Genomic DNA, 18,089 nt, shown 5'->3' with positions numbered 1-18,089 from the left:
TCAAGTCATTATTTCTCTCACTTAAAACATTCACCCATGCGGAGCCTTCAGTAAGCTCCTGCATGAGCTTACAGGCAAAATGCCTCCAACTAACTCCTGGGTACATGTTCGCAGATTCCAAGGCCAAAAGGGACCATTGTGATCATCTCATCTGTATAACACAGGCCTGAGATTTTCCCCAAAATTATTCCTAGAGCAGAGCTTTTAGGGAAACATCCAACCTTGATTTCAAAATTCTCACTAATGAATAACCCACCATGACCCTTGGTAAGTTGTTCCAATGGTTAAGTACTCTTTTTCCTTAAAAAAATGTATGCTTTATTTCCAGTCAGAATTTCTTTAACATCAACTTCCAGTCATTGGATCGTGTTACACTTCTGTATGCTAGGCTGAAAAGCAGACTATTAAATATTGGCTCCATGTATAGGTACTTAAAGTCACCCCTTATCCATCTTTTAAAAACTAAATAGATTGTGATCTTTGAGCCTATCGGGATAAGGCAGGTTTTATAATATTTTACTAGTTCTTGTGATTCTTATCTGAACTCTTCAGAGTGTCCACACCCATATTTAATCATGGACACCAGAACTGGACATAGGATTCCAGCGGCAGCCACACGAGTGCCCCCCATATCTTGTTCAGAGTCATTGCGCATCCCATGAGAGTCTCGCATCGTGTAAGCACTGCAACCATTCTTTGTTCCTAGATGTAGATATCTACATAGCGACGTTAGAACACATATTGTTTCCTTTGACCCAGTTTACCAACCAATCCAGATTGCTCTGAATCACTGACCTGTCCTCGTCATTATTTATCATCCCAATTTTTTTATGTCAGCTGCAACTTCATCAATATTCAGATATGAGAAGGGCTAGCAGCTGAAGTTGCTGACGTGTGTCCCTACTTACACTTGTCAGATAAAACCTGTAACTTATGTCTCATGCAAAGCTCAGTGACTTCAAGAAAGTGTCTCACCAAAAGAAACAAGGGAAGTAAGAGAGGTGCAGGCCTGTAGCCCTAAATACCAAGCTCTTGTGCCCCTAGTGCCCATTCTGTTGAGCACAAAGTCATCACCCAGCATGATTATGTCTGTATCCACAGTTCCAGGGGGGGAACTTGGCTCCTTTCTAACATAGGAATTGCATTGTGGATCAGATCTATGGTCCATTAAGTCCAGTGTCCTCTCTTTGAAAGTGGCAGCCACAGGTCCTGCAGTAGAAGGTGTAAGAAACCCAGCAGTAGGTGGATGGGGGAAGGGGAGTGACCTTACCATCTTGAGGGCATCACCTTTATGCCTAACAGCTAGAGTCTGGCTTCTGCCCTGAAACACAGAGGTGAATAGCATTTCCAAAATATTTATTTAGCTGTAATTATTGTAACTGGAGAGTTTCACTATCCATGGAAATGTCCAAGCTTAGTGCATGGCCTCAACTAACTCTCGTGGCAGCAAGTTCTTCAGTCTAATTAGGCATTTAAGGAAGAAAGCATTCTTTTTTAACTGTTTTTATTTTGCCACATTTCAGTTTAATTGAATATGCTCTTGAACTTGTATTATGAGACAGGGAGAACCCATTCTCCATCTACTCTCTACTAGTCAGTATTTTATAGATTTTACTCATGTTCTCTCTTATTCATCTCCTTTGTAAGGTAACAATACCAGTGTTTTTAACCTTTCTTGGTAAGAGAGTTTCCCTAGGCCCTTGATCATGCTCATAGCCCTTCCTTGAACCCCTCTAGTTCTGCAATATCCTATATGAGAACCGTGCCAGTTCCATATAGCTGAGTCTAGAGGATAATGAAACATTGACTAAGTGATTTCTTGGCACTGTATTTTCCATATTATTCCATCTCCCACTCCTCCTGGATGTCAATGTTGTGCTTAGTTCCTGTCAATGCTTGCACTGTGCGCAGGATTTCACAGAGCTCTGAACCATGACACCCAGGTCCCTGTTCTGAGTTTCTAAAGTAAAATTAGAACTTTATAAGGTGTTTGAGGACTTCAAGTTTTTCCCTCCAATGGGCAAACACGTTGCAGTTATGGACTTTAAAGCACATCTACCATCATGCTGCCCATTCACCTGGCTTGGTTAGTTCCCTCTGGAGTCTTCTCTGGACTTGACTATGATGTAAATAATCTGCTGCAATCTGTAAATGTTGCCACCTCACTCCTCACCCCCCTTGCTAGATTATTAATAGCCATCAAATATTTACTGCACTATTTGTTATAAAGTGTGTAATTGCCATTGCCGTGCATCTCTCCCTCACAGGCATCTTGAGCATTTCTGACACCGATCGACTCTTCGACTACCTCATGGCATCTTTCAACCTCACCCCCTCCTACCCTTCAACATTCATCCTAATGGGCATCCCTGGCCTGGAAGCTGCCCACGTCTGGATTTCCATCCCTTTCTCTGTGTTCTACATTATCGGCCTGTTGGGAAATGTCACTGTTCTCTATGTTGTAGGGAAAGAACAGACCCTGCACAAGCCGATGTACCTGCTGATCTGCATGCTGGCGCTTACAGACATCAGCACATCTACCTTCGTCGGGCCGAAGGCACTGTGTATATTTTGGTTCAATTTGAAAGACATTACTGTGGGTGGTTGCCTCACCCAGATGTTCTTCCTTCATGCATCTTCTGTTATGCACTCAGCCGTCCTTGTGACAATGGCTTTTGATCGCTACGTTGCCATATGTAACCCTCTCAGATACACCACCATCCTCACCAACGCACGAATAGCTAAGCTAGGGCTAGTGGGTTTGATAAGAGCTGTTCTCTTCATTCTGCCCGAGACGCTGCTCCTGATCAGGCAGCCATTCTGTGCCAACCGCATTATCCACAACACGCACTGTGAGCACGTGGCTGTGGCAAAGATGTCAGGTGGTGACATCACGGCCAACAGGACGTATGGCTTGATAATAGCATTTGTAGTCATGGGGTTTGACCTGATGCTCATTGCCTTGTCCTACGGTCTGATCATCAGGGCCGTCCTCAGAATCTCCTCCAAGAAAGCCCACCAGAAAGCCCTCAACACTTGCACTGCCCACATCTGTGTGATGCTGACATCTTATACTCCCTCCCTTTTCTCCTCTCTGACACAACGGTTTGGTCAGCGCATCACTCCGCACATTCACATCATCTTGGCCAACCTCTATTTCCTCATCCCTCCCATGCTCAACCCTATCATTTATGGGGTCAAAACCAAAGAGCTTCGTGACAGAGTGGGTAAATACACCTGCAGAATGTGATTGCCTGAGGGCATGGACTTTAACCTTGTGTGACAAGAAGGGGAAAGAAGATCTCCTCATTAATCAAGGGTGCTGTGTCCCAGTTTGGCTGATCTCGGCATTGTGGAAGTTCACAGTTTGAGAAGTTCCTCACACTTAACATCTTATCACTTCATGACCAAGCACTGCTCTCCCCATTGCTGAGTTCCCTCTCTCTGTCCATCAGCTCATCACTTTCAGCATCACCCATCAGCCCTGCCCTCCATACACCCTGACACTCTCTCTTTCCATGACTTCCAGGCCACCAGAAGATGCTGCAGCTCTTTGATGCAAGGAGGCTTTCCTTGAGACCCTGTGTGAACAGCATTCTTGATCTGTTTGACAAACAGAGACTATGCTTTCAGATAACCAAAGACAAAGAAAGCAACTACAATGCTGAACTTCTTTAGCATATGTACAGTGATCTGGTGAACAAAATTTATCTGACTTTTCTAAGTCCAATCCTTCAGGAAAGTTTCAGATGGAAAGTGTGAATACAGGAAAATGGCTGCAGAGATTGAGACATTCTACTAGAGCTTGTTGGTGAGACTTGCGAAACCCTGTGTTTTTTAGAAACGGATTGCTGTGTTAAACTCCGACGTCACACTGGAGTCTAATTACTTATTGCTTGAGCAGTCGATTTTCACATTGCTTTTCAGCTGGATCTTTCAAAATACGCACAAACCCTTCCTGGTGTGAAAGATGTCAAAATTTGGTGCTGAGATTTCATGTTGGATTTTCTGAAAGAAAAATTGCCACCAACCATGCTGGTGATTCAATCACTTGCAGAACTAGGTCCTTCTGCTGTGCTCTGCCCTGCACAACCTTTATTGGCTAATATCTCATTTTTGCCATTTTTTTTCTTGAGACCTTGGACAGTTGGAGCAGAAGTGGAGAGTTTTGCCAGTGGATCACTGGCCTCATATTCAGAACAACCATTTGGAGCAATTTTGGGATGAAGGTCTCAAATACACGAATGCTGCTCGTGACAAAGACTTCAGTGAACATGGCTTTTTTGCTCTGTTGTTGCTGTCACTACCTTTTAGCAATGCTGCAGTTGAAAGATTGTTTTCCCAGATGAACTTGATAAAAACTTTTGTGAGAGAAGATGCAGGAGGAGCTTTTAGAAAACATTCTTCATGTTCAGCATATATGCAATGACACAAAATTTTGGTGAACATTTTGCCCCAGTGAAAGAAATGATTGCACTGGTCACTGGTGTTAAGTATGTCCAGCTGCAGAAGCATTCTACTTCCTACGAAGACAGTGAGGATGAAATGTTGCCTTTTAGAGTATAACAGTAACAAACTAATTCAACTCAAAATATAGACACTGACTGCAGTCATTGAATGCAATTAGAAAGAAATAATATTATAATGATATTGTTGATTTTACACTCCATATATTTTGGGCTGCTTTTGGGCTATTTTTAACTCTGTCATTTGCTCTTTTTTGTTTGAAACAGATGCCAATCCTCAATCAGGATACAAGTATTGGGGGGTTGATTTTGAATTTGATCATCATCTCATAACATTGTTGTTAATGTGGACAAACTCCTGCTTGGGTTTTTAGCTCTTTTTTTAAAATCACATCTGTACTAGATAGCTAAAAAAATCTTCCATTTGTTAGTTGATGTATAGACCAATATGTTAATAAAAAAAACCAATAAATTTGTTTCAATAAATAGACTGAGCAATTTGAGGTTATTTTTTAAGTGATTTGAGGCTATTCATGCAGTAGAAATTTGGCAAACTACCTCAAGCTGAGCTAGAGGAAGAGCGGCAACAGCCAGAAACACAAGGGCAAGAGAAGCCGGCCGAAAGGCAGAGTTGGGCTGGAGCCAGAGAAGCAGCACTGTGCCAGAAGGTTTAGAGTTGGGCCAGAGGCTTGGCAGCTCCCCCTACTCCACTCTGGGGCATCCCCTTTCAGCAGCTCCTCACCCTCCGCCCTGAGGCCCCCCCTCCCCGCCCCAGGTCACTCCTGCTCCACACACGAGCACCCGGAGCACACCGTCGCTGCTTCACTTCTCCAGCCTCCCAGGCTTGCGGCGCCAAAGAAAATGGCACCCCCTAAATCCTAGTCACCTAAATGGTTGCACCGGCCCTGCATGGACACTGAATTCTCTCAGAGTACAGGCCCTGGCAAATTGGACATCATGGTGGTAATGGGACAGGTTCATGCCATGGAACGCCGATTCTGGGCCCAGGAAACAAGCACAGACTTGTGGGACCGCATAGTGTTGCAGGTCTGGGATGATTTCCAGTGGCTGTGAAACTTTCGCATGCATAAGGGAACTTTCATTCTCCATCCTTAGAGATTTTTAAGGCCCAGTTTGACAAAGCTCTGGCTGGGATGATTTAGTTGGAATTGGTCATGCTTTGAGCAGAGGGTTGGACTAGATGATTTTCTTAGGTCCCTTCCAACCCTAATCTTCTATGATTCCATGAAGAGAGCACCCTGGGGTGGGGACACCCAAGGTCCTGTCCTAAGTGAACATGATGAGACTGGGGGTTCAGCATCCCAGGAATCCTAGGCCCTGCTGGGTCACCATTACAAGGACTGCCACACAAGAGAGTGGAAGGGGAGTCCTTTTGATCAGGCAGGACTCTGGGTAAAGGGAGTGAGAGTGGGGACTCAGACCCTTGTGCTAGCCAATTCCCATGGGGTAGTGCAGAAGCCCAGAAAGTTCCCCACAATAGTTCTGGAACTGAGAGAAACTGTTGGGTTGGATTTTAGTGACATGTAAAGAGATATGTAAGGTGTTAAATATTCATATAAATCATAAAAGCTGAAATGTTTAACTTTGTGGGGCAACTTTCTGCATAATATGTATGTAACATCACTGCACGAGACGGCTTCCCAGAGATTGGTATCATATAAAACCTTTTTCCTGTACTATTGTATTATGGGCAGTAAACCTGACATTGGTTATTCATAGAATCATAGAAGACTAGGGTTGGAAGAGACCTCAGGAGGTCATCTAGTCCAACCCCAACTACATCATATTAGCCAAGGCTTTGTCAAGTCATAGAATCATAGAATCATAGAATCTCAGGGTTGGAAGGGACCTCAGGAGGTCATATAGTCCAACACCCTGCTCAAAGCAGGACCAAACTAAATCATCCCAGCCAGGGCTTTGTCAAGCCTGACCTTAAAAACCTCTAAGGAAGGAGATTCCACTACCTCCCTAGGTAACCCATTCCAGTTCTTCACCACCCTACTAGTGAAAAAGTTTTTCCTAATATCCAACCTAAACCTCCCCCTCTGCAACTTGAGACCATTACTCCTTGTTCTGTCATCTTCTACCACTGAGAACAGTCTAGATCCATCCTCTTTGGAACCCCCTTTCAGGTAGTTGAAAGCAGCTATCCAATCCCCCCTCATTCTTCTCTTCTGCAGACTAAACAATCCAGTCCCCTCAGCCTCTCCTCATAAGTCATGTGCTCCAGCCCCCTAATCATTTTTTAAGTCAGGCCTTAAAAAACTTCTAAGGATGGAGATTCCACCACCTCCCTAGGTAACCCATTTTATTTGGCCTCTTGAACAAAGTTCATATCATATGAAAGCTTGTTCAAGGAATTGACTACACAATTTATCAACAACCTGTATGAATCACAGCTTGCTCTCAGATTTTGGTATTGAGACACAATGAAGGCATCCACAGAAATCATTCTCCTGTGCAAAAATGCTGTTGAAATGCTGTGGTTCTGGCTGACGCTGCTCTGCCTCCAGCTCACCTTCAGGTGGTTTGCCAGATTTCTGCTGCATTAATAGCCCAAATTCACTTAGAAGATAACTCCAAAGTAGCCCAATCTATTTCTTAAAATATTTCGTCAGATATCTAGAACAGATTTGATATGTTGAAAAAATGCTTCAAGCCCCAGCAGGAGTTTGTCTACATCAGAAACAAAGCTAAGAGATGACAATCAAATTCAATATTAAAACCCCACTACTGGTACTTGAATCCTGATTGAGGTTTGGGAGGTGTTTCAAACAAAAAAGAGTGAATGATGGATTTTAAAATAGCCAAAAAGTAGCCCAAAACATATGTAGTGTAAAACAAAACAAAACAAAATAAACCCAGTAACATTACAATATTATTTATGTATAATTCCATTCAATGATGGTAGTCAATGTCCATATTTTGGGTTGAATTAGTTTGTTATTGTTAGTATCTAAAAGGCAACATTTCATCCTAACGGTCTTTGTCGGCAGTACAATGCTTCCGCTGTTGGTCATACATATCAGCAGTGACCAGTGCAATCATTTGGGTTGAACACATTCTGAAGTACATACACCTCAAATCCAGGGTAACACAGTCATGTTCTCAAAAACACACTGTTTCACAACTCTCGCCTACAAACTTTAGTAGAATGTCCTCAATTCCTGCAGCAGCTTTCCTGTATTAGCACCCTCCAACTGACACTTTTGGTTTATCCTCCAGGATTCCTGAATGATTGGAAGTAGAAAAAATGGGTACATTTTGTTTACTGGATTACTGCACATATGTTAAAGAAGTTCAGCATTGTAGTATCTTTCTTTGTCTTTGGCTCTCTGAAGCTCTTTTGGCTTCCATTATTCTGAACTGAGCCAGAACCCTATTCACAAAGGGACTAATGGAAAGCCACCTTGCATCAGAAAGCTGCAGTATCTTCTAGTTGTGTTGAAGTCCTGGAAAGGCCGATGGACAGCGTGTGTGGAGGTGGGGGCTGATGTGTGATGCTGAAAGAGGTCAGGCAATGGTCAGAGAGAGGAAATTCAGGAACAGAGAGAGCAGTGCTTGGTCATGGAGTGATAAGACGTTAGGTGTGAAGGTTCACACTGTGAACCTCCACAATGCTGAGCTCCGCAAAACTGGCACAGAACACCCTTGATTGATGAGGAGATCTCCTTTCCCCCTCTTGTCACACAGATTTAAAGTCAGGGCCCCAGGTGATCACCTTCTGCAAGTGTATTTGCCCAATTTCTCACAAAGCTCTCGGGTTTTGACCCCATAAATGATAGGGTTGAGCATGGGGGGGACAAAGAAATAGAGGTTGGCCAAGATGATGTGAACGTGGGGAGCGATGCCCTGACTGAATCGGTGGGTTAGGTTCGAGAAGAGGTTTAAAACATAAGACATCAACATCACACAGATGTGGGCTGAGCAGGTGTTGAGGGCTTTCAGGTGGGATTTCTTGGAGGAGATTCTGAGGATGGCCCAGTTGATCAGACCGTAGGACAGAGCAATGAGCATCAGGTCTAACCCAATGACCACAAATGCTACCACCAAGCCGTACGTCCTGCTGACTGATGTCCACACAAGACATCTTCGCCACAGCCATGTGCTCGCAGTGCGTGTGGGGGATAATGCGGTTGGCACAGAACGGCTGCCTGCTCAGGAGCAGGGGCAGGGGCAGAATGAAGAGAACAGCTCTTATCAAACCCACTAGTCCTAGCTTAGCTATTCGTGCGTTGGTGAGGATGGTGGTGTATCTCAGAGGGCTACATATGGCAACGTAGCAATCGAAGGCCATTGTCACAAGGACGGCTGAGTGCGTCACAGAAACTCCATGAAGGAAGAACATCTGGGTGAGGCATCCACCCACAGTAATGCCATTCAAATTGAACCAACATATAAACAGTGCCTTTGGCATGATGGAGGTAGACATGGCAATGTCTGTGAGTGCCAGCATGCAGAGCAACAGGTACATCGGCTTGTGCAGGGTCTGCTCTTTGTATGCAACAGAGAACTGTGAAATTTCCCAATAGGCTGATAATGTAGAACATAGAGAAAGGGATGGAAATCCAGACATGACCAACTTCCATGACAGGGATGCCCATTAGGATGGATGTTGACGAGTCAGAGGGGGTGAGTTTGAAAGCTGCCATGAGGTGGTCGAAGCATTGTTCAGGCTCAGAATTGCTCAAGGTGCCTGTGAAGGGAGAGAAGCACAGTGAGGTGTGTCATAGGTTTCACCCCCACTCTGAACCTTAGAGTATAGATGTGGGGACCTGCATGAGAAGCCCTAAGCTTAATGAGATCAATATGCTGCCACCATCCAAATATTTGAGTCATTTGGAAAACTCTGTCTTCCCCCCAAAAACCTTCCCCTCCCCGGGTAGCCTTGAGAGACTCCTCCATCAATTCCCTGGTGAACACCGATCCAAACTCCTTGTATCTTAACACAAGGAAGAATTACTCCTTCTCCCCCCACTCTTCCCCCCCCCCAATCCCTGGTGAGACCAGATCCAATTCTAAAAACAAGGTAAAATCAATCAGGTTTTTTTAAAAAGAAGGCTTTATTTAAAGAAAAGGAAGTTAAAAGAAAAAAAATCCCTCTGGCAGATAGCATACAAGCTGATCTCACAGACAACAGATTCAAAACACAGAGGAGGTTCCCCTGGGCAAACTTAGTACACAAAAGAATTCCCCTAATGCCAAGCCAAGTTACAAAAAGAAAAATAAACATAAACCTATTTATTTCCTTCCTCAATACTTGCTACTCTGATAAGAGATTGGTTCCTTGATCTTTTCCACTCTGGCCAAAACTGAAACTGACTCTAAATAAAGGAAACTTCCCTCCTTCCTTTTGAAACATCTGGTTATGACAAGGGGGTTACACACTTTATATCAATTAGTATAGTAAATATTTTATAGTTATCACCAATCTAGAACAGGGGTGAGCAGTGAGGTAACAACATTTGCAAATGACACCAGATTATTTAGGTTATAGTCAAGTCCAGAAAAGTCCTGAGAGGGAGCTAACCAAGCCAGGTCAATGAACAGCATAATGGCAGATGAAATTTGATGCTCTGTAGACGAACTATTAGAACAGTTTGAGCTGCCAGAAATATATCCACTTTAGACCTCACAAAGGGATACTGGCAAATACCTTTGATGCCAGAACCCTGGCAGAAGAAAGCCTTTTCCACGCCCTTCAGCCTGCATTAATTCAGGATCAAGTCATTTGGCCTCCACAGGGTGGCAGTGACTTTTTGGATGGTCAGGATGCAGCAGCACACTGCTGCGATTAATTGAAAACGGTTTTTGGTCCTGTATCTTGTGGCAGCATCCCACACATTGTGCAGATGGCAGTACATTACACACAGAAAAGAAAGCCACCATCAACTGCTAGACTGAATTGTCTGGAAGACTCAGTTTGCCCTGGCATTCTGAGCCCCTGGGATCCGCAAATCATTTCTTCACTCCCAGGAGAGGCTCTCAGGCAGAGGTTCTCCACAGTCTATTTTCTGCTCTTCCCACTGCTCATGGAGCTGAGGGAATTGTCTGGGAGTCCAGCCAACCAGACAGTCTGGAGGGACTGTACGGGGGAATCATAAAGGTCTCTGCCCAGCACGCCCAGTGTCAGACATGTGAGATTCATACACTGATTCTCAGGGCTCTTCCTTCCTGTCGCTGTAAGGAGATTTCCTCTCTCTGATGAGAGGGATTTCAGTGAGTTGCCTGTTTCTGCATTAAAGTTAGTGCTAAGGGCTTAGGAAGAGTTCCAGGGTCCAAGTCAAGAACCACCTTGGTAGGAATTCACCAGGACAGCAACTTCAAATGTTCAGTATTATCAGAAACACCAAGGGATTTACCTGGTAAGCCTGGAGTTACAAATGCTTTGGAAATAGTTTAGAAAAAGATTTATTTTTTAAGATCAGTTCCTTGTGTCTTACTGTGTCCTTCTATCTGTCTCAGTAGCTTCCTTTTTTGGGTTTATGTGGATATTCCTCTGGTTCGCTCATTTTGTCCTGTTCAGGAACTTCACTGTCCTGTTAAGAAGTGCAGCCAAAACCTCTGCAGCTGGCATCTGTGTCACCAGAGAGTTCACAAGAAGAATGTGCCACACACTGGCCCCAGAAATGCTGTTCAGGTTGATCTCTCCCTTTTCCCTGGTGCAGGCAGACAGTGAGTTTAACCTAGTCTGAGGAGATATTTCTGTGAGCTGCGGCTGTGGGGTCTGGAACATGGTTTTGGTGCTGGGTGAGGGGTATCGCTGTGTGGCAGGGCTGTAAGTTGTGGGGGTGGGGATAGGGGTGAACAAGCAGGCAGCACTGAGGGTTATTGGGGTGGGGATAGGGGTGTACACGGACAGGTAGAAAGCCCGGAGGATTGGGGGGCAACCAGGGAGGTTTACGCAGAGAAGCAGTTAGCCCTGAGGGTGTTGGGCAGGCAGGGGATGTCTATGGACAGGCAGGTACTGCTTGGGATTTTGGGTCAGGCAGGGCATACATATATAGGCTGGTAGGGCTGGGGATTGAGGGGGCAGGGAGGGGATGTAGAAGCACAGGAGAGCAGTGCTGGGGGTTCTGGGTGTGCGGAGTGGCATGCAGTGGTGGAGGTTGTGTGAGTAGGCAGGGGATATACCATGGACAGGCGATCAGTGCTGGGGGTTCTGGGTGTGCGGAGTGGCATGTAGTGCTGGAAGTTGTGTGAGTAGGCAGGGGGTATACCATGGACAGGCGAGCAGTGCTGGGAACGTGTAAGCCAGCAGGGAGCAGCATGTACACAGAAAGGAGGCAGTGATGCTGAAATTGCTCTGAATCACTGACCTGTCCTCGTCATTATTTATCATCCCACATTTTTTATGTCAGCTGCAACTTCATCAATATTCAGGTCTGAGAAGGGCTAGCAGTTGAAGTTGTTGACACGTGTCCCTACTTACATGTCAGATAAAACCTGTAACCAGGGCCGGCTCCAGGCACCAGCTGAGCAAGCTGGTGCTTGGGGGGGGGCAGATTCTACGGGGCGGCATTCGGCCCAATCCTAGGGCGGCACTGACGCTTTTTCTAGTCTTGTTGTTTCTGTGCTGCTCTGGCCGCCCTGTAGGGGGCGGAGGAGGGGAGCCCCCTGCAGCAAATTTGGCAGGGCAGCCCGCGTCCTTCCCTCCCCGCCGACCGGAGCAGCTCAGAGCCCTCCCGGCAGGCGAAGTGGAGGTGGTGAGCGCCCCCCTGAAGCCCTGGCTGCCCCCCATCTCTCTCTCCCCCCTCGCACCCTCCCCTCCCCCCATTAGACCGGGTGCGCACTCTGCAGCACAGGGAGTCCCCTGGCTCTGGCCGCCCTGTGGGGTTTTTATGTTTTGTTCTCCCCTGCTTTGCCGGCCGTGCCGTTCCCCCACCCCTGCTTTGCCGCACCAGCCGCACCGCAGGTTGTTTTTGTTTTCCCCCACCCTGCTTTGCCGCTCCAGCTGTGCGGCAGGTTTTTTTATTTTCTTCCCTGCTTTGCCATTCCAGCTGCGCCGTTTTTTTGTTCCCCCGACCCCGCTTTGCTGCTTTGGCTGTGCCGTGTTTTCTTTATTTTCTTCACTTGCTTTGCCGCTCCAGCACCCTGTTCCCCCCCCTTTACCGATCCAGCCCCACCATGGTTTTATGTTGTTTTTCCCCCCTCCCCTGCTTTGCTGCTCTGGCTGTGCTGCAGTTTCCCCTCCTCCCCCTCTGCCATTCTAGCCGCGCTGTATTTTTGTCCCTCCCCCACCCCGCTTTGCCGCTCTGGCCCCACTGTGGTTTTGGTTTTGGTTTTTCCCCTGCTTTGCCGCTCCGGTTGCCCCTACACCCCCCCGCCTTTTTTTTTTTTTGCTTGGGGCGGCAAAAAAGCCAGAGCCGGCCCTGCCTATAACTTGTATCTCATGCAAAGCTCTGTCACTGCAAGAAAGTGTCTCACGAAAAGACACAAGGGAAGTAAGAGAGCTGCAGGCCTGTAGCCCTAAATACCAAGCTCTTGTGCCCCTAGTGCCCATTCTGTTGAACACAAAGTCATCACCCAGTGTGATTATGTCTGTATCCATGGGGTGGGGGGAACTTGGCTACTTTCTAACACAGGAATTGCATTGTGGATCAGATTTATGGTCCATTTAGCCCACTGCCCTCTCTTTGAAAGTGACAGCCCCAGGTGCTGCAGTAGAAGGTGTAAGAAACCCAGCAGTAGGTGGATGGGGGCAGGGGAGTGACCTTACCATCATGAGGGCATCACCCTTATGCCTAACAGCTAGAGTCTGGCTTGTGCCCTGAAACACAGGGGTGAATAGCATTTCCAAAATATTTATTTAGCTGTAATTATTGTAACTGGATAGTCTCACTATCCATGTAAATGTCCAAGCTTAGTGCATGGCCTCAACTAACTCTCGTGGCAGCAAGTTCTTCAGTCTAATTAGGCATTTAACGAAGAAAGCATTCTTTTTTAACTGTTTTTATTTTGCCACATTTCAGTTTAATTGAATATGCTCTTGAACTTGTATTATGAGACAGGGAGAACCCATTCTCCATCTACTCTCTACTAGTCAGTATTTTATATACTTTTCTCATGTTCTCTCTTATTCATCTCCTTTGTAAGGTAACAATACCAGTGTTTTTAACCTTTCTCGGTAAGAGAGTTTCCCTAGGCCCTTGAGCATGCTCATAGCCCTTCCCTGAACCCCTCTAGTTCTGCAATATCCTATATGAGAATCGTGCCTGTTCCATATAGCTGAGTCTAGAGGATAATGAAACATTGACTAAGTGATTTCTTGGCACTGTATTTTCCATATTATTCCATCTCCCACTCCTCCTGGATGTCAATGTTGTGCTTAGTTCCTATCAATGCTTGCACTGTGCGCAGGATTTCACAGAGCTCTGTACCATGACACCCAGGTCCCTGTTCTGAGTTTCTAAAGTTAAAGTAGAACTTTATAAGGTGTTTGAAGACTTCAAGTTTTTCCCTCCAATGGGCAAACACGTTGCAGTTATGGACTTTAAAGCACATCTGCCATCATGCTGCCCATTCACCTGGCTTGGTTTGTTCCCTCTGGAGTCTTCTCTGGACTTGACGATGATGTAAATAATCTGCTGCAATCTGTAAATGTTGCCACCTCACTGCTCACCCCCCTTGCTAGATTATTAATAGCCATCAAATATTTACTGCACTATTTGTTATAAAGTGTGTAATTGCCATTGCCGTGCATCTCTCCCTCACAGGCATCTTGAGCATTTCTGACACCGATCGACTCTTCGACTACCTCATGGCATCTATCAACCTCACCCCCTCTGACCCTTCAACATTCATCTTAATGGGCATCCCTGGCCTGGAAGCTGCCCACGTCTGGATTTCCATCCCTTTCTCTATGTTCTACGTTATCGGCCTGTTGGGAAATGTCACTGTTCTCTATGTTGTAGGCAAAGAGCAGGCCCTGCACAAGCCGATGTACCTGCTGATCTGCATGCTGGCGCTTACAGACATCAGCACGTCTACCTCCGTCGTGCCGAAGGCACTGTGTATATTTTGGTTCAATTTGAAAGACATTACTGTGGGTGGCTGCCTCACCCAGATGTTCTTCCTTCATGCAGCTTCTGTTATGCACTCAGCCGTCCTTGTGACAATGGCCTTTGATCGTTATGTTGCCATATGTAACCCTCTGAGATATGACACCATCCTCACCAACGCACGAATAGCTAAGCTTGGGCTTGTAGGTTTGATAAGAGCTGTTCTATTTATTCTGCCCATGCCCCTGCTCCTGAGCAGGCAGACATTCTGTGCCAACCGCATTATTCCCCACACGCACTGTGACCACATGGCTGTGGCAAAGATGTCATGTGGGGACATCACAGCCAACAGGACGTATGGCTTGGTAATAGCACTTGTAGTCATCGGGTTTGACCTGATGCTCATTGCCTTGTCCTACGGTCTAATCATCAGGGCCGTCCTCAGAATCTCCTCCAAGAAAGCCCACCAGAAAGCCCTCAACACCTGCACTGCCCACATCTGTGTGATACTGACATCTTATACTCCCTCCCTTTTCTCCTTTGTGACACATAGATTTGGTCAGGACATTACTCCGCACATTCACATCATCTTGGCCAACCTCTATTTCCTCATCCCTCCCCTGCTCAACCCTATCATTTATGGGGTCAAAACCAAAGAGCTTCGTGACAGAGTGGGCAAATACACCTGAAAAATGTGATTGCCTGTGGCCATGGACTTTAACCTTTTGTGACAAGACGGGGAAAGGAGATCTCCTCATTAATCAAGGGTGCTTTGTCCCCGTTTGGCTGAGCTCAGCATTGTGGAAGTTCACAGTTTGAGAAGTTCCTCACACTTAACATCTTATCACTTCATGACCAAGCATTGCTCTCCCCATTGCTGAGTTCCCTCTCTCTGTTCATCACCTGATCACTTTCAGCATCACCCATCAGCCCCACCATCCATACACCCTGACATTCTCTCTTGCCATGACTTCCAGACCACCAGAAGATGCTGCAGGTCTCTGATGCAAGGAGGCTTTCCTTGAGACCCTGTGTGAACAGCATTCTTGATCAGTTTGACAAACAGAGACTATGCTTTCAGATAACCAAAGACAAAGAAAGCAACTATAATGCTGAACTTCTTTAGCATATGTACAGTGATCTGGTGAACAAAATTTATCTGACTTTTCTAAGTCCAATCCTTCAGGAAAGTTTCAGATGGAAAGTGTGAATACAGGAAAATGGCTGCAGAGATTGAGACATTCTACTAGAGCTTGTTGGTGAGACTTGCGAAACCCTGTGTTTTTTAGAAACGGAATGCTGTGTTAAACTCCGACGCCACACTGGAGTCTAATTACTTATTGCTTGAGCCATCGATTTTAAAATTGCTTCTCAGCTGGATCTTTCAAAATACACATCAACACTTCCTGGTGTGAAAGATGTCAAAAGTTGGTGCTGAGATTTCATGTTGGATTTTCTGAAAGAGAGATTGCCACCAACCATGCTGGTGATTGAATCACTTGCAGAACTAGGTCCTTCTACTCTGCTCTGCCCTGCACAACCTTTATTGGCTAATATCTCATTTTTGCCATTTTTTCTTGAGACCTTGGACAGTTGGAGCAGAAGTGAAGAGTTTTGCCAGTGGATCACTGGCCTCATATTCAGAACAACCATTTGGAACAGTTTTGCGATGAAGGTCTCAAATACATGAATGCTGCTGGTGATAAAGACTTCAGTGAACATGGCTTTTTTGCTCTGTTGTTGCTGTCACTACCTTTTAGCAATGCTGCAGTTGAAAGATGGTTTTCCCAGATGAACTTGTTAAAAACGTTTGTGAGAGAAGATGCAGGAGGAGCGTTTAGAAAACATTTTTTATGTTAGGCATATATGGAATGACACAAAATTTTTGTAAACATTTTGCCCCAGCGAAAGAAATGATTGCACTGGTCACTGGTGTGATGTATGACAAGCTGCAGAAGCATTCTACTTCCGACGAAGACAATGAGGATGAAATGTTGCCTTTTAGAGTATAACAGTAACAAACTAATTCAACTCAAAATATAGACACTGACTGCAGTCATTGAATGCAATTAGAAAGAAATAATATAATAATAATATTGTTGATTTTACACTCCATATATTTTGGGCTGCTTTTGGGCTATTTTTAAAACTGTCGTTTGCTGTTTTTCGTTTGAAACAGCTGCCAATCCTCAATCGGGATACAAGTACCGGTATTGGGGGGTTGATTTTGAATTTGATCATCATCTCATAGCTTTGTTGTTAATGTGGACAAACTCCTGCTTGGGTTTTTAGCTCTTTTTTTAAAATCACATCTGTACTAGATAGCTAAAAAAATCTTCCATTTGTTAGTTGATGTATAGACCAATAGGTTAATAAAAAAAAACAATAACTTTGTTTCAATAAATAGACTGAGCAATTTGAGGTTATTTTTAAGTGGTTTGAGGCTCTTCATGCAGTAGAAATTTGGCAAACTACCTCAAGCTGAGCTAGAGGAAGAGCGGCAACAGCCAGAAACACAAGGGCCAGAGAAGTCGGCCGAAAGGCAGAGTTGGGCTGGAGCTAGAGAAGCAGCACTGAGCCAGAAGGTTTAGAGTTGGGCTAGAGGCTTGGCAGCTCCCCCTACTCCACTCTGGGGCATCCCCTTGCAGCAGCTCCTCACCCCCCACCCTCCGCCCTGAGGCACCCCCTACCTGCCCCAGGTCACTCCTGCTCCACACACGAGCACCCGGAGCACACCGTCGCTGCTTCACTTCTCCCACCTCCCAGGCTTGCGGCGCCAAATCCTAGTCGCCTAAATGGTTGCACCGGCCCTGCATGGACACAGAATTCTCTCAGAGCACAAGCCCTGGCAATGTAATGGGATAGGTTCATGCCAGGGAACGCCGATTCTGGGCCCAGGAAACAAGCACAGACTTGTGGGACCGCATAGTGTTGCAGGTTTGGGATGATTTCCAGTGGCTGTGAATCTTTCGCATGCAGAAGGGTACTTTCATATGCATAAGGGCACTTTCATGCTCCATCCTTAGAGATTTTTAAGGCCCAGTTTGACAAAGCTCTGGCTGGGATGATTTAGTTGGAACTGTTCATGCTTTGAGCAGAGGGTTGGACTAGATGATTTTCTGAGGTCTCTTCCAACCCTAATCTTCTATGATTCCATGAAGAGAGCACCCTGGGGTGGGGACACCCAAGGTCCTGTCCTAAGTGAACATGATGAGACTGGGGGTTCAGCGTCCCAGGAATCCTAGGCCCTGCTGGGTCGCCATTACAAGGACTGCCACACAGGAGAGTGGAAGGGGAGTCCTTGTGGTCAGGCAGGCCTCTGGGTAAAGGGAGTGAGAGTGGGGACTCAGAACCTTGTGCTAGCCAATTCCCATGGGGTAGTGCAGAAGCCAGGAAAGTTCCCCTCAATAGTTCCGGAACTGGGAGAAACTGTTGGGTTGGATTTTAGTGACATGTAAAGAGATATGTAAGGTGTGAAATATTCATATAAATGATAAAAGCTGAAACGTTTAACTTTGTGGGGCAACTTTCTGTATAATATGTATGTAACATCACTGCTCGAGATGGCTTCCCAGAGGCTGGTATCATATAAAACCTTTTT

The 18,089-nt window shown here is 45.7% G+C and overlaps 2 protein-coding genes across 2 annotated transcripts; both read left to right on the top strand.

The window, feature by feature from the left end:
• Positions 1-257: 257 nt before the first annotated feature.
• LOC120395324 (putative olfactory receptor 52P1) lies at positions 258-3,678 on the top strand. Its single transcript, XM_039519644.1, has 3 exons — positions 258-267; positions 2,466-3,227; positions 3,530-3,678. Exons 1-3 carry the CDS (start codon positions 258-260, stop codon positions 3,676-3,678), a joined length of 921 nt encoding a protein of 306 aa, XP_039375578.1.
• Positions 3,679-14,247: 10,569 nt separating this feature from the next.
• Positions 14,248-15,177, top strand: LOC120395316 (putative olfactory receptor 52P1). The gene has a single exon (XM_039519633.1). The coding sequence runs from the start codon at positions 14,248-14,250 to the stop codon at positions 15,175-15,177; it is 930 nt and encodes a 309-aa protein (XP_039375567.1).
• The last annotated feature ends 2,912 nt before the right edge of the window (positions 15,178-18,089 follow it).

This window comes from Mauremys reevesii, linkage group 1 (genome assembly GCF_016161935.1).
Source record: "Mauremys reevesii isolate NIE-2019 linkage group 1, ASM1616193v1, whole genome shotgun sequence".
Classification (NCBI taxonomy): domain Eukaryota; kingdom Metazoa; phylum Chordata; order Testudines; family Geoemydidae; genus Mauremys; species Mauremys reevesii.
This window is presented reverse-complemented; position numbering and strand designations above follow the sequence as displayed.

Bases quoted from the DNA above. Each gene is read 5' to 3' on its own strand.
- LOC120395316 (XM_039519633.1), top strand. From the start codon at position 14,248: ATGGCATCTATCAACCTCACCCCCTCTGACCCTTCAACATTCATCTTA.
- LOC120395324 (XM_039519644.1), top strand. The intron at 3,228-3,529 runs GTAAATACACCT...CATGACTTCCAG, and splicing joins AGAGCTTCGTGACAGAGTGG to GCCACCAGAAGATGCTGCAG.